We start from the raw sequence: 18,724 nt of genomic DNA, 5'->3' as shown, positions 1-18,724 counted from the left end.
AAATGTGTCTCATCAAAAATGTAAAAACAGTATAAACAGTCACCTTAGAAGTCATTATTTCAATTTCTTCTAGTAAAATGAGTCAGACATTATACCGCACTAACCTGTTAGATTAACCCAACTCTCTCTGATAATCATATTCCCACATAAACATCTCACTGCACAGGACAACATCATTCCACAAACCTTTATACTTGATAGCAGAGTGAAGTAAGAAGAGGATTAGTCCACAGACTCGGTCTTAAACTTGTTTGACGTTCACATTAATAAACTGTTTTGTAGTTAAAGTTATCCAAAAGGACTCATTTGCATCAGATGTGACACAGAATACAAAATACAAGTAGATTTTAAATGTATTGAAATAGTTTACGAACGTGAACATTAACAAACAATACACAACATGCACAGCAATAAAACCGAGTTGCTCTGAACCAAACCAGACAGGATGGGACTGTAGCTCCTCTCCTCACAGTGGGAGAGGCCGAGCTCTACCTTTCACTACAAGCTCTCCGCTGAACACCTTTGAGCCTCAGATCAGAAGCAGCAGCCGGCACACACACATCCAACCACAGCCGCCACTCGTCCGTGACCGTCTCCTCTGCCTGCAGGCTCTGCTTTCTACATTTTCCTATATTTCTCTCTACAGTTTCAAGGACAGAATCCACCTTGTCGACGTTGCTCTGAAAAGAGGGAACTGTTCCAGCGTCCTTCTGTTTATCCACTGTGCATTAAAATGTTTTGAAAAGCTCCACGGTGTAAAAAATTACAGCACTGCCTCCTTCTGATAGGAAATCTTTAATGTGCTAGTCTGAAGAGTTTTCTTTAGAATTGCTTGCTCTCCAGTTTTCCATTTACTGTAATCTTTTCTTATGAATGGAGATTCTCTTCCTCTCTCTTTCTAGTGCCACAGTAGCCATTGATAGAACACCACATGCTGTATAGTGACTTCTGTATAGCAACCAAGTCTGTAGATCCGTCTGATTGTAGAGATCTGTTTTTCTAATAGAATCTTCTCTCTCTTTCTCTTCACCCCTCCCAATCCCATCCTTGTTGCACTCACGTTATCTTTTTCTTCGTTCCCGTGGTCGTCCTTCATTTTAACTCATTAACCTTAATTACTCCTGTTGGTTCCTCCCTGCATCCTGTTTTGACTCCACTGTCCGATCCACCGCACCACGCTTCTCTTTATGTTTTAATTTTGGTCATTTTAATTTGCGTGCATGCATGCGGGTTTTCTGCCTGACGCGCAGATCCCATAGACCCCGATGTTGACCTCTACGAACTGTTCCATGCTCCATACACCCCAGTACCAGACCCCACTCCCATGATGCCACCCGTGGGTGTTCAGGCCTCTGTGCTGAGCCACGACACCATCAAGGTGACCTGGGCCGACAACTCGCTGCCCAAGAACCAAAAGATCACAGATAACCGCTTCTACACGGTGCGCTGGAAGACCAACATCCCTGCCAACACCAAAGTGAAGGTAAGAGACTCAAAATGGAACTTGTAAGTTTGTGTACATGATATGTGTCGTGTTTAAGTTGGTATCTTACACTTTATAGTGGGTGTACAAGTCTTGCAGCATGCTACTGCACATCTCAAAAGCATAATAAATTTTGCAAAATAAGTAGTATAAAGTCTTTTGTGGCTCCAGAGGAAGTTGCATGACATTTTTAATTCCATGCATTCTTCTTCCTTTTGAAAACCTGGCACCTGTATTACCCCCAATGCAACTTAGTCACCGAGTGAAATCACTGGAGGACATTTATCAGATTACATGCAGTTTCCTCTGGAGCCACAAAAGGCTTTCTACTGGGGAAAGACCCAGATTATCAGCCTCGGCCAATTATAGTGGGCAATAACATTTTCCTATTATTGGTATCTGATTCGCCATTAAATAAATGTATTTGAACGTTTTCTCATTTTCCCCTGATGCAACATCCTCTCACACAATGTCCTGCCGACAACAGTATTGATGGCATGTCACAATTAATGGCCTATTAACAATAAAGTGATCTCCTAAAGTCTCCTGGACTTTTAATAATTGTAATGTCTCTACTTTCTACAAACTACCAGTTGTACAGTTCCTCTTTTAGTCGTGAGCACGCTGCTGCTAACGGCGTCTAGAAGCCGCCAAGGCCATCAATTTAGCGAGCAGGTAAAGTTGAGCAGGAAATGCAAAAAACAGATGAGGCTGTAGAATATCAACATTTACCTCGGACATTCAAAATTAGACAAGACAAGCTTTATAAACTAGATGTCTAAAATTAGAATGTATTAACTTACCACCCACCAGATGTCCAGCTAGTTTCTCTTTATCTGATTCAAAAGGCCTTGTTCTGGTTTAGCTCTACACTTTTAAGAACTTGTTTACAACTTGGTGTAAATCAGTGAAGTACAAATCAAATAATTTCAGTCTATCAAACTTTGGCAATACGCCTTCGTTTAATACAGCGAGATTTCTGCGTATTGTGCCGTGGGACCTTCTGCATCCCTTCACTCCTACACTTACCAGAGAGAGGTATTGATGTGCTGAAAATAAAAGCAGCGTCGAAGGATGATATATAACAAAGTATTCCCACAGCAGCTCCCAGGCACTGTGGCAGCGTGATGCTGACATTTGCAATAATCTGTTTTCATCCACAAAGAGAAGAAGTCCCTCTGCTCAAAACCTTAACTGAGAAATTCTTCCTCAAATTTTACTCATTAGTCTTCCTCTCAACATTTTACACATGTTTTAGGTGAATACACTGAGCTCTCATTTTGTTGATTCTGATGGACTAGAATCTGCAGCAAAGGATTAATTCCATCATCTGTTTTAACCCAAAACATTTCCATCCGTGTTGATCTGACAACATCCATGGTGACCGTGGTCGCAGCAAATGCAGTAATACGGCAGCTAACACTAAATAAGTAAACAGCTACTTCGTTAGAAATACAAACAAAAAGATCTTCTGTTTGTTGGTAGCTGAATGGCTATGACATATAACCGATGTCCACGGTTCAACCACGGCCATGGACCTGTGTCTCCTGTCCAGCTTTTCAACTCCAGCTGTCCAGTGAGGGCAAAACATTTCCCCATCCTCGCCCATAAGATACAAACAGTAGACTTGATGGTTTTCCTCACCTGTAAGAGTAGATATGATGGTATTAATATTAATTTCACTGCAAAGAGACTTGATGTTCTCTATAAGGAGATGGTAGAAAACATGTGCATAATTTGCATTCAAAAGCAGAGTAGGTTTCTGGCAGAAGTATAAGAGGCTCGAGGTCTTCGTCATCGTCATCCTGATGAAGGCCACAAGCCAAAATGCCTCAATCTAAAAAGTATGTTTCTCTAAATGCTGTGCGTGTAGCTAGAGCTTTTCACTTCTTCATATTTCTCAATCAGCAAAAATGTGATATTGGCAAAGATCTAATAGTGTGCAGCCCTAGTGCTTTGAATATCACTGTTGTAGATTTCATTAATTGATTAATAGTGTTGGCTACAAAATATCCCAAAATAGTGAAAATGCTGATTATACTATCCTTACATTCGATGATCAGTTGATAAAATATTAAATTATAAGTCTACACAAGCTCATTTCTGGAGTTCAGAGTCGGAACAAAGACCTACAGTGGCACTGTTGTATTCCATCGATTCACTGGGATCAGTGTCACGCAGATACAAAGTGCACTGAGAGGGAAGCTGCACGAGTGTAAAGTATTAGATGGAGTTACAATATTTGCAGTGAGTCACGGTGAGCTGAACCTGAAACAAGCTGTTTGAGATTCAGCTTCTGATTCTTGACCTGCAGCTAAATTATGATGATTACTTATCTCTGAATCTGTTTGTGTGTGTGTGTCTGTGTGTGTCTGTCTGTCTGTCTGTCTGTCTGTCTGTGTGTGTGTGTGTGTGTGTGTGTGTGTGTGTGTGGGTGTGTGTGTGTGAGAACCTGTGACCGAGCAGAGCTCAGATAAAGGCCTGTGTTCACCGTTAAATTATTCAACAAGGACAAGACAAATGAGAAGTAAAAAAGGGGGTGCAAATCTTACAGTGTATTCCACATAGAGCCAACACACACGCACGCACACACACACAGAGTCACGTCTTGCAGCCATGAGTGGATGCTCAAATTGGTTTTATTCTCACACTGTGGCGGTAATTAAAGAGTTCCACAGGCTCATTATGTTTCTGTCCTATTAACCAAATTCAATATATTAACGAGTCTATTAGAGACGTCTTTCTGCTGTTTCTATCTGTGGAGTGTGGAGGCCATCTTGTAAATCCTGTACACAAGTATAGCTGTCCTCAGCACCAGTCTAAACAACAGGGATGCCTTCACCCTAATGCCGCTTCTCTTCGAGCTCGTACATTATTGAATAGACGGCTGCTCTCAAACTGGCAGCGTGTTTCTAAAGGACAGAGTGTTTTCTTTTCCTATCCCAGTGCCCTCAGTTTGACAGCCCCCACCGGAGGACTGCACTTTTGTCATAGCACGCAACGTTATAGATAGGGCTGTTAGAGAACTGGTAAGCCTGACATGACCCCCAGCACGCTAACACTGCGCCTCCACCCCGTCCTGCCGGCTCAGGCCAGCTAGGATCAAGACAGACAGTTACATAACTCAAGCTTTTAAATGTGCTGGCTAATTATGATACTAACTAACTAACTATATTATTAACTAAAACTAAAAACGTTTATAACGCTGTAGTGATGTGAGTGTTGTGATGTGTAACAGTTATGCTTGTCACTGTCGTAATTTGTTGTATATAGTTTTACAGCTTATTCATAATGGCTACACTTGTTTTTTACTCTGTCATATGATTTGGCATTGTGGTCATTATGGTTATTTATCAAAAGTACAGGTAAATCCAACACATACGGTTGCGTACAACATAAAGTCATTTACAAATGTGCAATCTGTCAAAGTACGATATACTAAAATACAAATCCCTTGAAATTACAGTACTTGTGTAAATGTACTAGTGTAGTTACATTCCATCACCGACTATGACCTCAGTAGTAAAGATACAATTGAATTGAACATTTCTGATGATTTAAACAAAAAGTAGGTTTCCGCGGGGTCTTAAAAAGTCTCAAATTTGACAATCTCGATTTAAGGCTTAAAAAAGTCTTAGATATGTCCATATTTTGCGTATAGGTCTTAAATTAATTGAAGCGCAGTGTACGCTCTGCAAGAGGACCCTCAACTTGGGCAAATTCAGTGTGAAAGCGCTGATGTCACACACAAAATCAGAAAAACACCAGTTAGCTTCTGAATGTCTCCAGCGAAGTCACGCTGTCACACACTTTTGTGCGCCTTTGTCACCAGTTCCTGGTCCAAGTTCATCTAGTTCTGCTCGACCCGTGCTCTGCGGCGCCTCTGCCGTCTCGCAGTCAAGAGACATTCAAACCATCGTCAGCTCAACTCCGACCTTGAAAGCTGAGGTGCTTTGGATTTTGAACACCGTTGCTAAACATATTTGCAACAGATTTGGATGTAAAAAGTTGTACCTCTCTCCTCAAGATTGATGTGAGGGGAGGTCTGTGACACTTCTCAGACTGCATTTTTCCTTACTTTTTCGTACTTCCTGTAGGTCTTAAATTTAGTTCAAAATGGTCTTAAAAAGGTCTTAAAAAGTCTAAAACCTGACTTGTTCAAACAAGCAGAAACCCTGAAAAAGGGAATATTTTAAACTTTGTACGCAACAGACATTGTGACACCAGATCGTACAGGTGTAACTATTAAAGTATTCCACATAAAACCCGATGGAACAACACAACATGTAAAAGGTTCTGCTTCCACTCAGTGGTCAGTGTGTGAAATGCTAAACTCTGCACAAAATCCAGAGTTGTGATTAGTCATGTGAACTCTCAACACAATCAGCTGAGAGGAAACATTAATGATGATGCAATAATTGTTTAAAGGTGTTCCAGCTTCTTACTTATAAGGACTTCCTGCACTTGTCTTTATTTGATAGTGTACTTAATGTGTTAAGTGTTTCTAGTTTTAATCAGAGACAACAAGACATTTAGAGATGTCAGCTTGAGCATGAGGAAACTGTAATGGGCATTATTTTTCACATTTGTAGACTAAAATATGAAACGATTAATCCTGAAAATGATCAGAAGGCAAACGGATGATAAAGAAAATCATTTGTGTTAGAAAAGATAATATGAGATCGGCTGTGAAACTCTTAATCAGTATTCAGTGATTCTGAATGTATTGTGTCATCAAACAAACTGAACTGTTGTTTTTTTGGGTGCGTGTGTGTGTGTGTGTGTGTCTCCCCCCAGATGGCCAACACCACCAGCCTGAACCACATGGTGACGGGCCTGAAGCCCAACACACTGTACGAGTTCTCCGTCATGGTGACCAAAGGACGCCGCACCAGCACGTGGAGCATGACTGCACAGGGCACCACCTTTGAAACCAGTAGGAGCACACATGAAGACACACACATGAAGACACACACTCAGATCATTTAGCAGGAAACACAAAATGTACACGATCACAAACACAAAAATCAAGAGGCTAACAAGCTCCTGGCTGGCTGGGAGTAACATTTTACCTTTTACAGCTCAAAGGGAAGGTGAGGACACACCTGAGGAAATGAGGCTTCATGGTTTAATATAGGCCAATTAATAAAAAAAGGTATTTATCAAAAGATTAACTCAAATTTACTGCAAGTGAAACTGAGGAAACCAGCACAACATTTTTTGATTGCAGAATTTTATTTCAGCGCTTCTATGCTCTGAGGAGGAAGTTGGACTAACTCGGCTTCCATGCAAAATATGTGATTTGACTAATCATGAACCAACAACAACAATAATAATGATATTAATGATAATAATAATATTACGGTTTTGTGTTAAAACAACGTATTTGTTTACATGTTTCTCTTGATTTGCAGAGCCTTGGCCCGGAGTCTCGGCCTGAGGAGAATACTGACTGAGACCTGAGTCTTTTAGGGGTTCAAGCTTAACGAACATAAAACATTTTGTTCTAGTTTTGGGTCATTACTCTGTTAATGTTGAACTTGAGTGGTCACAACTTTATGTTGCCTTTTGCTCGGCACAGTAGCTGAGGAATGACAGTAAATGCTTACGTAAAGGAGAGAAGCACTTGTGTTAACTTCAGGCATGTAAGAGTAAAAAAATCACAGAAGGAAAGATTATTACAGCCTCCCCTGAGTCAACTGGTGCAAAAGTGCACAAATTGACTGTATCAGTGTTAATAATACTCATACTGCTGTCACCATGGCAACATACAGTCCTTTTAAATCCGTCTCCAGCCTGTGTTGAGAACATACAATCCCCCGAGTGTCTGTATAGAATTCCTGCAGCGCTCTGTGCCAAGTGTTGAACATATTGAACTTGTGAGCTGAAAAGTGTCGGAGCTCATTCGACATTATAAGTTGTAATTGCTGAGCTAAAAGTTGCCTGACAATAAACCAGGCATTGAAAACAAAAACTAATTTTCCTTTAAACTGCTTCTTCAATGCATTATTGAACTGTGATTTATTAAACTATTACAAAGATGCAGAGGTTTTCTTTTGTTTATGTTTAAGAGAGAACAGCTCGTTTTCATTTGTGCCCAGCCAGGGGTTTGTGTGTGAGCGCAAGAGTCTGCGTGCAACTGAATTACATCTGCAAGGTCATAAAAACACACACACAAGTATAAAGAAGTGATAAACAATAGGCCACATATAGAGAGAACATACAGTATTCAGTATGTGCGTGTATGCAAACGCTCACACGGGTTACTCATATCACATACTAACAGTCTCAACCCTCCCACAGTTCCCAGCTCTTCCCCGAAAGACGTGACGGTGGTGAGCAAAGAGAACAAACCTCGCACCATCATCGTCAACTGGCAGCCTCCCTCTGAGGCCAACGGGAAGATCACCGGTGAGTCTGAACCCTTTCACAGTGGCACAGATGAATGAATCTCTGCTCACGTTTAACAAATATATGACAAAAAAATATTCTGGACTGAAAACAACCCATATGAAATGATAATAATGTAAAATGTCCAATTTAAAATGTATTTTATTTGCACTTTTAAGACTTTTTATGCAGCAGTGGTCAGAGAGGAAGCTCCATCTGATCACTGCACTTAAGCCCTTTTATTAAAACTAGATATATTGCAGATACATGACTCTGATTGTGCAGTTTGACTTGGAAGAAGTAGCACCAACACATCATAGTTGATCTTATTTTGCACGGCACTGAATGTTAAATGTATCTCTCTCCCTGCTGTAGGTTATATCATTTACTACAGTACAGATGTAAACGCTGAAGTCCACGACTGGGTGATTGAACCGGTGGTAGGTAACCGTCTGACCCACCAGATCCAGGAGCTGACACTGGACACCACCTACTACTTCAAGATCCAGGCCCGCAACTCGAAGGGCATGGGCCCGATGTCTGAGGCCGTACACTTCCGCACTCCAAAGAGTAAGTTTGACAAGATGGGAGTATAACTATACATATATCATCACAGCTTGCTATTCGAGTCATAAATTCCTCCCAGGAGTTGGTGGACTCCTAAAGAGACAGAATGGATGTCTACATTAGTCAGATTGCCACAAATTCGACTCAGAGTGAATGCTAATGTTGACATCTGCTGAATGTGTAAATGGGCAGCTGTTAGCTAAAATGTCATAGCTGCCATAACAGCGTCATTAGTTGGCATTCAGAAGGATAACAGCTCTACATTAGGATCATGCAGGGGCTGCACAAGGATGCAGGAGGCTGCGTGGGGTTGCGGGAGGCTGCGGGGGGTTAGGTGTGTTGTTTGAGGTTCCAGTGAGACAAAGAAATGCAGTCCAGAATGTCCAGTTTGAGTAACAGATAAATGTGTTTAAATGAGCTTTAATTGGTCTCAGCGTGTACAGTTGTTCTGCCCTCGACTGTCCAAAAGAATAGACTAATGAAGTTTAACATTTGACTTTCACTGGCATAACAAAGCTTCTCATACTCAAACATATCTCACCTGGTGGAGGATTTGCATGGTTAAATGTTTAATGACACAAAGCCTGTCATTATATAATATCACAAATCAAATTCTAGCAATGTGGCGTTTCTCTAGCATGGCAAACAACCACATATAGTGCTGGAAGTCCTGACTTAATTAAGTTTTCTAGTCAACACTTTAGGCAAACTCTCGTGATGAGGTGACAAAGTATCCTGAGAGCGGAGACACTGATCGTTTCCCAGGCCGTGTTGTTTGGTTGGAGATGAAACACTTACTGCAAGACTGGTCAGACAGTTTTACCTCAAGAGACATTTCAGATCAGATTGTAGCTGCTGAATTTTCTTTTTATCCAAATATTCTGACAGGACTGCATCCAGCACTTTACATTCAAGTCCTCATACCAGGTGTATTTAAGAGCTAATGTGGTCTGTATAAGTCCCTGTGAGCTGCTTATTAACATTAAGTCTCTGAGTGTGAATAAAAATGCCAAAAACATTCATGTTTAGTGTGAAATTAATGCGTTAGATTCAGTAGATTCAATAGCTAAATGCTTTTAAGGGCATAATAAATGATGTATTATGTCTTAAAAAAGAAACACCAAAGCTTAGTAGAGGTTTATCAATAATATAATAGGTAAGTTAAACTCACTAAATGTATTTGTAATGTTATACAGTTATAAGAAACTCATAAGGCTTTTATCAATGTTCAGTCAACATATATCTTCTAAGTTTCCTATAATCTGAAAATAAAGCTGTTTATATTGCTTGTATTAACACTTCTGTAGTCTTGGACAAGGACTCTAATATAACGTGTTGACTGGGGTGTCTTAAAGAAAGTCAGCGCGTGTTTTAATGTACTAGTTGTATAAAACTTGTATTTAGAAGCTTTGCTCTTGCTGTCAGCTCGGTCTGTCGGACACTGTTGCTGTTTTCTCACTTTTTCTCAATCTTCTAGTTTTTCTCTTTCCCTCACAATTCTCGACTCTGGCTTTATCGCCATCTCCCTTGCTGCTCTTTTCAGCTAACCTGTTTTTTGCTTTTTATTGTCTCTCCCTCCCTGCTCTCCTTTGGCCTGTTAAGCTGAGTCCTCTGACAAAATGGCTAATGACCAAGGTAAATTCCCCCTCCACACTTTTGTCTTCCACTGCTGACTCTGCACCTTGTGTTTCTCTCTTTGTAAAGATTTCCATCTCCTGGCCTGAGGAGAACTTGGGCTGCATGATTGGCAAAATCTGTTTGTGCTTGTAGAAATGTTGAGATTATAACATATCTCAGAGAAGTAAATGTGACATCAGAAGAGGTTGTAAAAACACTTGAGTTTCATGGGATCATGTCTTCTTTCTATTTTGAATCAGCCTCAAATGTTCCACCAAAACATGGGCCTCAGGGACACCCACCACAGGACCCTGTCAATGGAGTTGGTAAGCTTTTCCCACCCATCGACTCTCAAATCATGATCTGATTGTATGAAAGTTGGACTTGTCCTCTGTGCATTTTGAAACCTGCCAGTTTGGTTCCATATTTTCTGTTGTATTAAAATATGATGTGTTCCCCTGTTGGTGTCTCTTAAAAACGTACTTACACATGCATTGAGCCTAATCCAGTCTTTCTCCTCTCGAGGTAAATCAGGGGTGGGAGGAAGTGAAAATCACATCCTGGTCATCATCATCATCATCTCAGTGGGAGCCTTCACCATCATCGTTGTGGTAGTCGGGGCTTTCCTGTGCACCCGCCGCACCACGTCCCACCAGAAGAAGTAAGAAGCTCAGTCACACTCAGCTTCCTCCTCCTGCTTTGGCCACCATCTCTCTGTAAATGAGATCAGTGTTTCATCGTTACCTCCGTGCTCTCTCTTGCAGAAAGCGGGCTGCCTCCAAGTCCTCAAACGGCTCCCACAAATACAAGGGAAACTCCAAAGACCTGAAGCCACCGGATCTCTGGATTCACCACGAGAGGCTGGAACTGAAGCCCATGGACAAGTCGCCAGACCCCAACCCAGTCATGACAGAAACGCCCATCCCCCGCACCTCCCAGGACATCACGCCGGCCGATAGCAGCCTGGACAACAACCCCCACCTGCAGCAGCGGCGCAACTCCTACCGTGGTCAGTCTTGCCCAGGGGGGAAGACTTAAAATTTGATGTTATGGGAATGGGATCAAAGTGAAATTTCCACCTTACTGCCTGAGCTTACATGAATAATAACACTGTGCAAACTTCGAGGGTTTGGCTGGCAGACTGGAAAGTACATTTTGGAAGCTTTACTAAGAAAACTGTTGTTTTTTTTCAGGCAGGAAATGTGTTAAAACCTCAGGTTTGCTTCCAGAAGCACGGCCGGAGGAGTTCTGCAGAATTTTGTGGTGTTTGTGATAATCATGAACAACATTTCATGCTTTTCATACATTATACTCATAACTGCAATTTCTGCAGGTGCAGTTAATCCACTCAGTGTAATCACTTCATAGAAAAAGAATGTGAAGTGTGACGTTTAAAAATCCAACCAAATCCCAGTGATATAAACTGATTGATGATCCTGAGATCTACAGATGGATCGTTCACAAAAAGATTAATAGAGAAGCGGCACTTTCTGATTGGCTGGTTTCCACCGTACCTTTTAGGCCACGAATCAGAGGACAGCATGTCTACACTAGCAGGCCGACGAGGGATGAGGCCTAAAATGATGATGCCGTTTGACTCACAGCCGCCTCAGCGTAAGTGTGTGTGTGTGAGTGATGAGTAGAACTGTAGGAGCACAAAGATTTCGGATTTCCAAATATATCTCATGCTAAATTACATTTCATTCTTCATACAAAATGTTCGCTGTTATTGTGTGTTTCTCTAAATGTCCTCCCTCCTGAATCTGGAGACAGACGGAGAGAGAATTCAGATGTGTTTAAAGAGAACTGCATGTGTGTGTGTGTCACCAGTAATACTCCAACATCTCCATCATTACAGCCGGTTTAACATCTCGTCCTGTGTGTGTTTGTATGTGTGTGTATGTATCCATTTCCATTCACAGCTGTGATTAGCGCTCACCCCATCCATTCCCTTGATAACCATCACCACCATTATCACATGGGCAGCCTGGTGTCACCAACACGCAGCTACCTCTACCACCAGGGCAGCGGGCACCCTCGCCCGCACGCCTGCGCCTCTCCCATCTCCCATCTAGACAGGGTGGACTCTACAGGTGAGACACTGCCACCTGCTGGACAACAGGAGGAGGACAGAGGCTCATATTCATTCATTGATTTCTCATTTCCTCATTCATCGACATGAAGCTGCCATGTTCATATTTTAGTGTTCCACAGTGTTACTAACCGTTCTTCTCTTTTGACGCTCTCTTCTGCTCACCTCGGCTTTTAACAACATAAACTCAACTTTGTCATCAGGAATGCAGTTGACATGCCAACCATTAAAGCTTTGTGCCGTCTGGTTGTTTCCTCACAATCCAGGAACAGTTAGGGACTCAACGACTGATTGATCGATGGCCCAAAAATATGGATTATATAGCTTGTAAAGTAAAGAGCAGGTTAACATTCTCGGTGGCTGCAGCTTCAAAAATGTTATGTTTATAGATTAGGAAGTTAAAGAAGACATCAATGGTCAGTTTGTTGTTAATTAGTCTTTAGTTAAGTTATTTCACTGTTCCTTATACTGTATTCATCTATAAACATGATTTAGATTGTAACATTAAAACTATGTGTATATACCTGTACAGTTGTTGAATAAGTGGATTATGGAATGGATAACTTTTAACCGAAGATTAATCAACTACAAATAAACCATTTATTAAAGGGATATTCCGGTGTAAGTTTAATCCATGGTCTAACACACCGTGAAACTGTGTTAGACTCCCTTTCGAGAGATCAAGTTAGCAGACCGCTAATTTACAGAGTTTTATCAACCTCAGAAACGACCGCATGACAACAATACACTGCAGTAAATGGATCCAAATATAAACCGCCACCAAAAAGCCACAAATAATGCTCAGAACAGCACTAAACTTCAGCAACAGTACAAATAGGGTCTCAGCACATAGTCCGGGGCATTAAAATTTCACTAGCTTAGCTGGATTTCTACTGAAAAGCTGACTAAATTTACCACTCTTCTGCAGCAGCTTCCTGTTGACGGGAAGTCCCGACGAGTCGATTACCGAGTGCAGTAGAGTTCCGCGGTTCATGGATGAAAATGTATGATTATGACTCCATGGAAAAGCAGTCAAAGGTCATATGTGTCTTACCTGCCAGTTTATAACAGTTATTACCGAGAGCGGGCAGGGAAAAGAACAGAATTGAGCATTTCTAACCGCACTCGGTAATCGTCGCGTCGGGACTTCCCCGACCCGGAAGCTGATGGAGGAGAGTTGAAATCTGTTTTTAGCTTCCCAATAGAAATCCAGCTAAGCTAGCGGAGGTTAGATGCCCCGGACTATGTGCTGAGACCCTATTTCTAATGTTGCTGAAGTTTGGTGCTGTTCTGAGCATTATTTATGGCTTTTTGGTGGCGGTTTATATTTGGATCCATTTACTGTAGTGTATTGTTGTGGTGCGGTCGTTTCTGAGGTTGATAAAACTCGCGGTCTGCTAACTTGATCTCTCGAGAGGGAGTCTAACACAGTTTCACGGTTGGATTAAACTTACACCGGAATATCCCTTTAATGATGGTTATTATAAAGTAAATCAGTCATTACAATGTGAGTATTATAAACATCATAGGTTTGTCTGTAATACAGTTGATATCATAAGATGCTGAAGATGACTCTTTAAACTCATCTGCTCATCATCTCTGCTGCGTCTCCAGAGTCGGTGAGGAACACCCCCAGCTCGGAGCCCCTCCCTCCAGCCACCGCCTCCTCCCAGGCCTCCTGCCCCTCGGAGATCATGGCCGACCCCGAGGGCAGCTATCACGGCTCCACCACCACGGAGGAGGAGCCCAGCTACTCCAGCAACCTGCCCCCTCACCGCCCGGCTCACCCGCACGCCCACGCCCACCCGCTCAAGAGCTTCGCCGTACCTGCGATCCCAGCCACCGGTCATCCAACGTACGAGTCGCCTGCTCTGCCCAGCACTCCCCTGCTGGCTCAGACCGGTGAGCACACACACACGCACCTGAAACACACGCACAAGACTGTTTGACAGACAATTTGGTATAAACTCTGTGAACTTTTTAAGATAGAAGGATTTCTTTAGTATTTATGTCTCTAGAAAACTACATTTTGACAAATAAAGATTTCCTTAGTTATCTCCAGTTATGTGACTTTATTAGAGCCAATCAAAAAGGAGACTGGAATTTACCTCACGTCTCCAGTTGAGCATCTGTGTCGTGCTGGCCAACCATTATTTAGAACTATCTCAAGGGTGTATACAGCTCTTATGTCGACTTTATCAATACCAGTTATGGATAGATCAAAGGTTAAATGGGAGAAGGACCTGGGAATAACTATTGAGGAGCAGTTCTGGAGGAACTTGTGCAGAGATGGGGTCACCTCTACTTTAAATGCTAGGTATAAGCTGATACAATTCAACTTCCTGCATCAGCTGTATATTACCCCACATAAATACAACTCCAGTATATCACCTCTTTGTTTTAGATGTGGCACGGAGGAAGGAACATTCCTTCATTCTACCTGTCAGTGTTCTAAACTGTGAAACTCTATCAAACATCCACAGAGTTACGTTTCCACTGGACCCTGGAATTTGTTTATTAGGGAAATTCACTAATTCCAATCTTGAGACAAATTATGCTAAGAAACTTACAGAAATCCTTTTGACAATTGTTAAGAAATGTAATGCAGCAAAGTGGAAATCAGACGCCCCCCCTTCCAATTAAAATGTGTCTATGTGAAATCAATAGCAAAAAAAAATCAAAAGAAGTAAGACTTTTTGCAAAATATGGCAACCATTTTTAATTTGTATGGAAAATCTACCAGCACACCAGGTTGACTGATTTCCCCGCATTTGAGCTTGGCTTGGCATGATCTATGAGCAGTGATGCTACCCTGTCTCTCTCTGTATCTTCAATTATTGCATATTGTATTTTATTTATTCATTTATTACCATCATTATTATTATTGTTGTTGTTGTTGTTATTATTATTTTTATTTTTTATTTTTCCACTGTCTATTGTCCTGTCATTGTGAATTCATTTCATTTTTTACTCTGCCACCTTGTGGATAATGAGTTTTTCCTTGATTTGGTTTTGTTTTGTCAGTTTGTAACTGTAACTTTGTTCTTGAAAAAATTAAAAATAAAATATATATTTTTTTAAAAAGACAGTTGACGGTCATCAAGACTGTTCAGACTGTGAGTGGGCAAAGACCAGGATCTCTGATGAAAAGGATTGATGATGCACTATGTGGTAATCATTCATCAGATAATCTGGTTAAATGCAGTGTCATCTGTTGCCTTCACTGACTGTTGTTGATTTGTATGTTTGTGTGTCACATTCAGGGCCTCCCACTCACCCTCATGTCGTTAAAACAGCCTCTATTGGAACACTAGGTAGGACAAGAACACCGATGATCGTCACTGTGCCCAATGCCCCCGATGTGCCAGAGACCAGCAAGATGTTGGAGGATGTAGACAGCGTGAGTACAGCGCCCCACACTGGCTGCCTGTAGGACTGCAGCGTGTTTAGGCCTGATGGTGGTGAACATGGAATATTTTTATCTTAAGGAATTATACTGATCACGCACTCCTTCCAGATCCATGTCAGATTCCTTTGGGCACTGGATTATACACTTTAAACTGAATTGGTTTTAACCACATTTTCTGTTTGTTCTTTCTCTCTTTTTATTCTTTCCAATTTCAAATCTCACCATTTATTTGTGGCGGCTGCCTTTTGATCAATTCATTTAACAACTGATCTTAACATCACTGGAATGATTTTTACCTCCATGTCGTAATCCTTGGTTGGCTGTTGGCCATCTGTTGGCGTCTCTTTGGTTCTGGATGTTTTGCTTTTGCTTCATTTTCGTGGCTTCAGTCCCATTGACCCATCCCCCCCAGCTCGCCTCACCCCACCCATACGACTCCCCCCACCCATACGACTCCCCCGTCCTCTGTGAGAGATTCCCTGACTGACCCTCTCCTCCTCTCCTTTCCTCTCCTCTCTTCTCCTTCCCTCCCTCCCCCCCTTCCAGGTGCTTGCCTCCCTCCCCCCCTGCCCCTCCCCCGCCCCTCGCAGTAACCCTGTTCCTCTCCCTCAGAGCTACGAGCCCGACGAGCTGACCGAGGAGATGGCCCACCTCGAGGGCCTCATGAAGGACCTGAACGCCATCACCACAGCGCCATGAGCATGCACACACACCTCCACAAACGCAGACACACAGTCTCTGTCATCCGCAAACACACACACACACACACACACACACTCTCTAAAGTCAAACAAACACACCCAAACATAAACCCTGGGAGCCAGAGGCTGCTGGACACAAAATGGCTTCTTGTGCCCAAGAAAACTCTCTCGTCCCCCTGCAGACAAAAAACAAAACTCCAGACTGAAACTTAGGAACTTTTTTCCGGCTCACCTTGCTCAGTCTCAGGAAGGAGATCGCCATGAGAGGGAAGAAAAAGTGACACGCTTCATCTTTTTATGAAGAACCATTCTCAGAGACAATGAACTTTTAAAACATTGGTCGCTTTCAACCGGAAGATTGTGAGATTTTTTCCTCAGCAAAAATAAGTGCGATAGATTTTCTTTGTGTTCGGGATGAGACGGCGGTTGATTCGGTGTCACGTCAAAAGGAGAAAGTCCAAAAATATGCTGGTTTTGATGTTGGTGCTCATGCGGCGAGTCCACACAGTGTTTGTTTGATTAGTGTTTTCTTTGTGCATTTTGTATATCTATTGGGCCGTTTCAGTGAAGTGAACATTGGATATCAGCCCCCTCCTTTACAAGCCTACATTATTCATAAACATTTCTTTGTTTTTACCCCTTTGTGTCATATATTGTGCCATGACTTTTTATTATTTTTTATGTTATTGTATTATTTTTTTACACACATATCCTTATAAACATGTACATATGTTGTGTTTTTTTTTTTTTTTAAACTGCCTCATTCTTTGATGTTTCCCGTATTTCATTTATTATTATTTGGATGCGAGTGGGAGTCCTGATGCTCAGTTTTCATATCACGAGGGGAGAGAAGCCCGATGTGTTTCTACAGTACATTCTTCTCTGGCATTGTGTTGCCCGCTTTGTACATTAAAACGTCTTCTTTCTCAGTCTTTTCTTTGTTGTGGGAGCTCCGTTTTAAAAGCCTTACCAACGTGTTTGTATGTCGGGCGGTCGAGACGACTCGACTTTCCACGGGTGTCGTGCTGTCACTTACTGCCATGGCAGTTTCTGTGTAGGTTTGTGGGACTTGACAGTATCTCCTCACAGGTCAGGGGTACCAAGGACTCAGGGCGCTGACCCCCACCCCTCCTAAAAACAAAAAAAAAAACACAAAAAAGGAAGGAAAAAACTCACATGGCACCCAGTCAATCAATCAATCACTTGCAACAGACGAGTTATCTTTTATACGAGAAGTTCGGTCGAATGTGTGTGTAACGTTTCCAAAAAACCAATATTTGGTTTCAGACGTCTGTACTGCTGAACCACGTGTGCATTTCCCCACAGCGGAGTGTGTTTGCTGTATTTCTGCTGTTCTTCATCAGACGCCCTGGTTCTTTTACAAATCTTCTATGATGCAAAGATGTTGGCCTTTTGAATGGGACTCCCGGATTTTTTTTTACATGGTAGTTTTTGTATGAAGAAGAAAAAAAAAAAGAAGCTTGTTCTGTAAACAAATCTGATGTAAAAAGAAAAAAAAAAGTTCATCTAAGAAACTAGTTTTTCATTCATTACCCTCTTACCCAAAGAATTTGTCATTCGCAATCATAGTAATTTGCTCTACTTTTGTGAATACCATGTTTCTCATAAATGTACATCGTCATGAATGTCAATATAACTGTAAGAGATTTTAACTATGGATTCAACAAGGAACAAGTTTTGGGGTAAAAAATGATTGAAAACAAACGGGGGAGAAACGGACCGAACTCCATTTGGGAAATCTATTGAGTTGTAAACAGTTGAACCTGTATTGCACTTTTTCACAATTTTTGAAAAGTACATTTCTTACATATCTTGTGTTTTAAATATCAGAAGCTGTTTGTGTAACGTAGTGTCCTAGGTAAGCAGCAGGCAGCTGGTCTTGTTTTTTATGTTCATTTTTTTGCTTCAGAGATGATATGAATTTGAGGTGCCGAGTTGTTTCACTCCGCAACTCACGATGAGGAATTCTGTTGTTGCTTGTTCATGTACAGAGCTTTCTTTGCTTTCTGTAGGAAAAAAAAACAAAATCTGTGGCTTTTTAAAAAATGTTGAAAAAAAGGTTTGGAAAAAAATATGTTTTTTTATTGGTGCTCCTATACATTGTGTATACAAACTATTATGAATACTAACAAAGTAAATGTTTCTGCTCGTCTTCTTTTCATCACACGTGACCTGGAGCTCCTTCAGCTGTTAAACAGACACTTCACACAAAAATCCAGAATACAATCAATACAATCAATTTATTCTGACCTGCAGTCATCTGAATAGTTTTGGTGTTAGTTGCTGAGTTTGGGAGATTTTGTGCATACAGATGTCTGACTTCTCTTTGATATATTGGAACTAGATGGCTCTCTCAAGAACAGCAATGTCTCTATCCAGAAATCATGACCTAGTTACTCAAGATAATCCACAGTCCTTGTGAGTAGTTTCATGTAGGAACTATT

At 41.5% G+C, this 18,724-nt stretch overlaps 1 protein-coding gene across 18 annotated transcripts in view; it reads left to right on the top strand.

Moving 5' to 3' along the window:
- The window catches only part of neo1a (neogenin 1a), a 171,556-nt gene extending 153,134 nt beyond the window's left edge, over window positions 1-18,422 (top strand). For 2 of the 18 annotated variants that reach the window (XM_030414316.1, XM_030414307.1), the window contains exons 17-29: window positions 1,251-1,483; window positions 6,281-6,419; window positions 7,787-7,894; window positions 8,249-8,443; window positions 10,043-10,075; window positions 10,318-10,383; window positions 10,583-10,718; window positions 10,822-11,066; window positions 11,579-11,671; window positions 11,980-12,150; window positions 13,764-14,051; window positions 15,413-15,549; window positions 16,105-18,422. In XM_030414316.1, the coding sequence (XP_030270176.1) occupies window positions 1,251-1,483; window positions 6,281-6,419; window positions 7,787-7,894; window positions 8,249-8,443; window positions 10,043-10,075; window positions 10,318-10,383; window positions 10,583-10,718; window positions 10,822-11,066; window positions 11,579-11,671; window positions 11,980-12,150; window positions 13,764-14,051; window positions 15,413-15,549; window positions 16,105-16,257 (1,997 nt within the window). In that variant the 3' untranslated portion in view covers window positions 16,258-18,422. The other 16 variants (XM_030414312.1, XM_030414310.1, XM_030414326.1 and 13 more) reach the window with 16 other exon arrangements.
- Window positions 18,423-18,724: the final 302 nt, after the last annotated feature.

The sequence above is a fragment of the Sparus aurata genome, chromosome 4, assembly GCF_900880675.1.
Source record: "Sparus aurata chromosome 4, fSpaAur1.1, whole genome shotgun sequence".
NCBI classification, from domain to species: domain Eukaryota; kingdom Metazoa; phylum Chordata; class Actinopteri; order Spariformes; family Sparidae; genus Sparus; species Sparus aurata.
The sequence above is the reverse complement of the archived record's forward strand: the minus strand, read 5'-3'. Positions and strand labels throughout refer to the sequence as shown.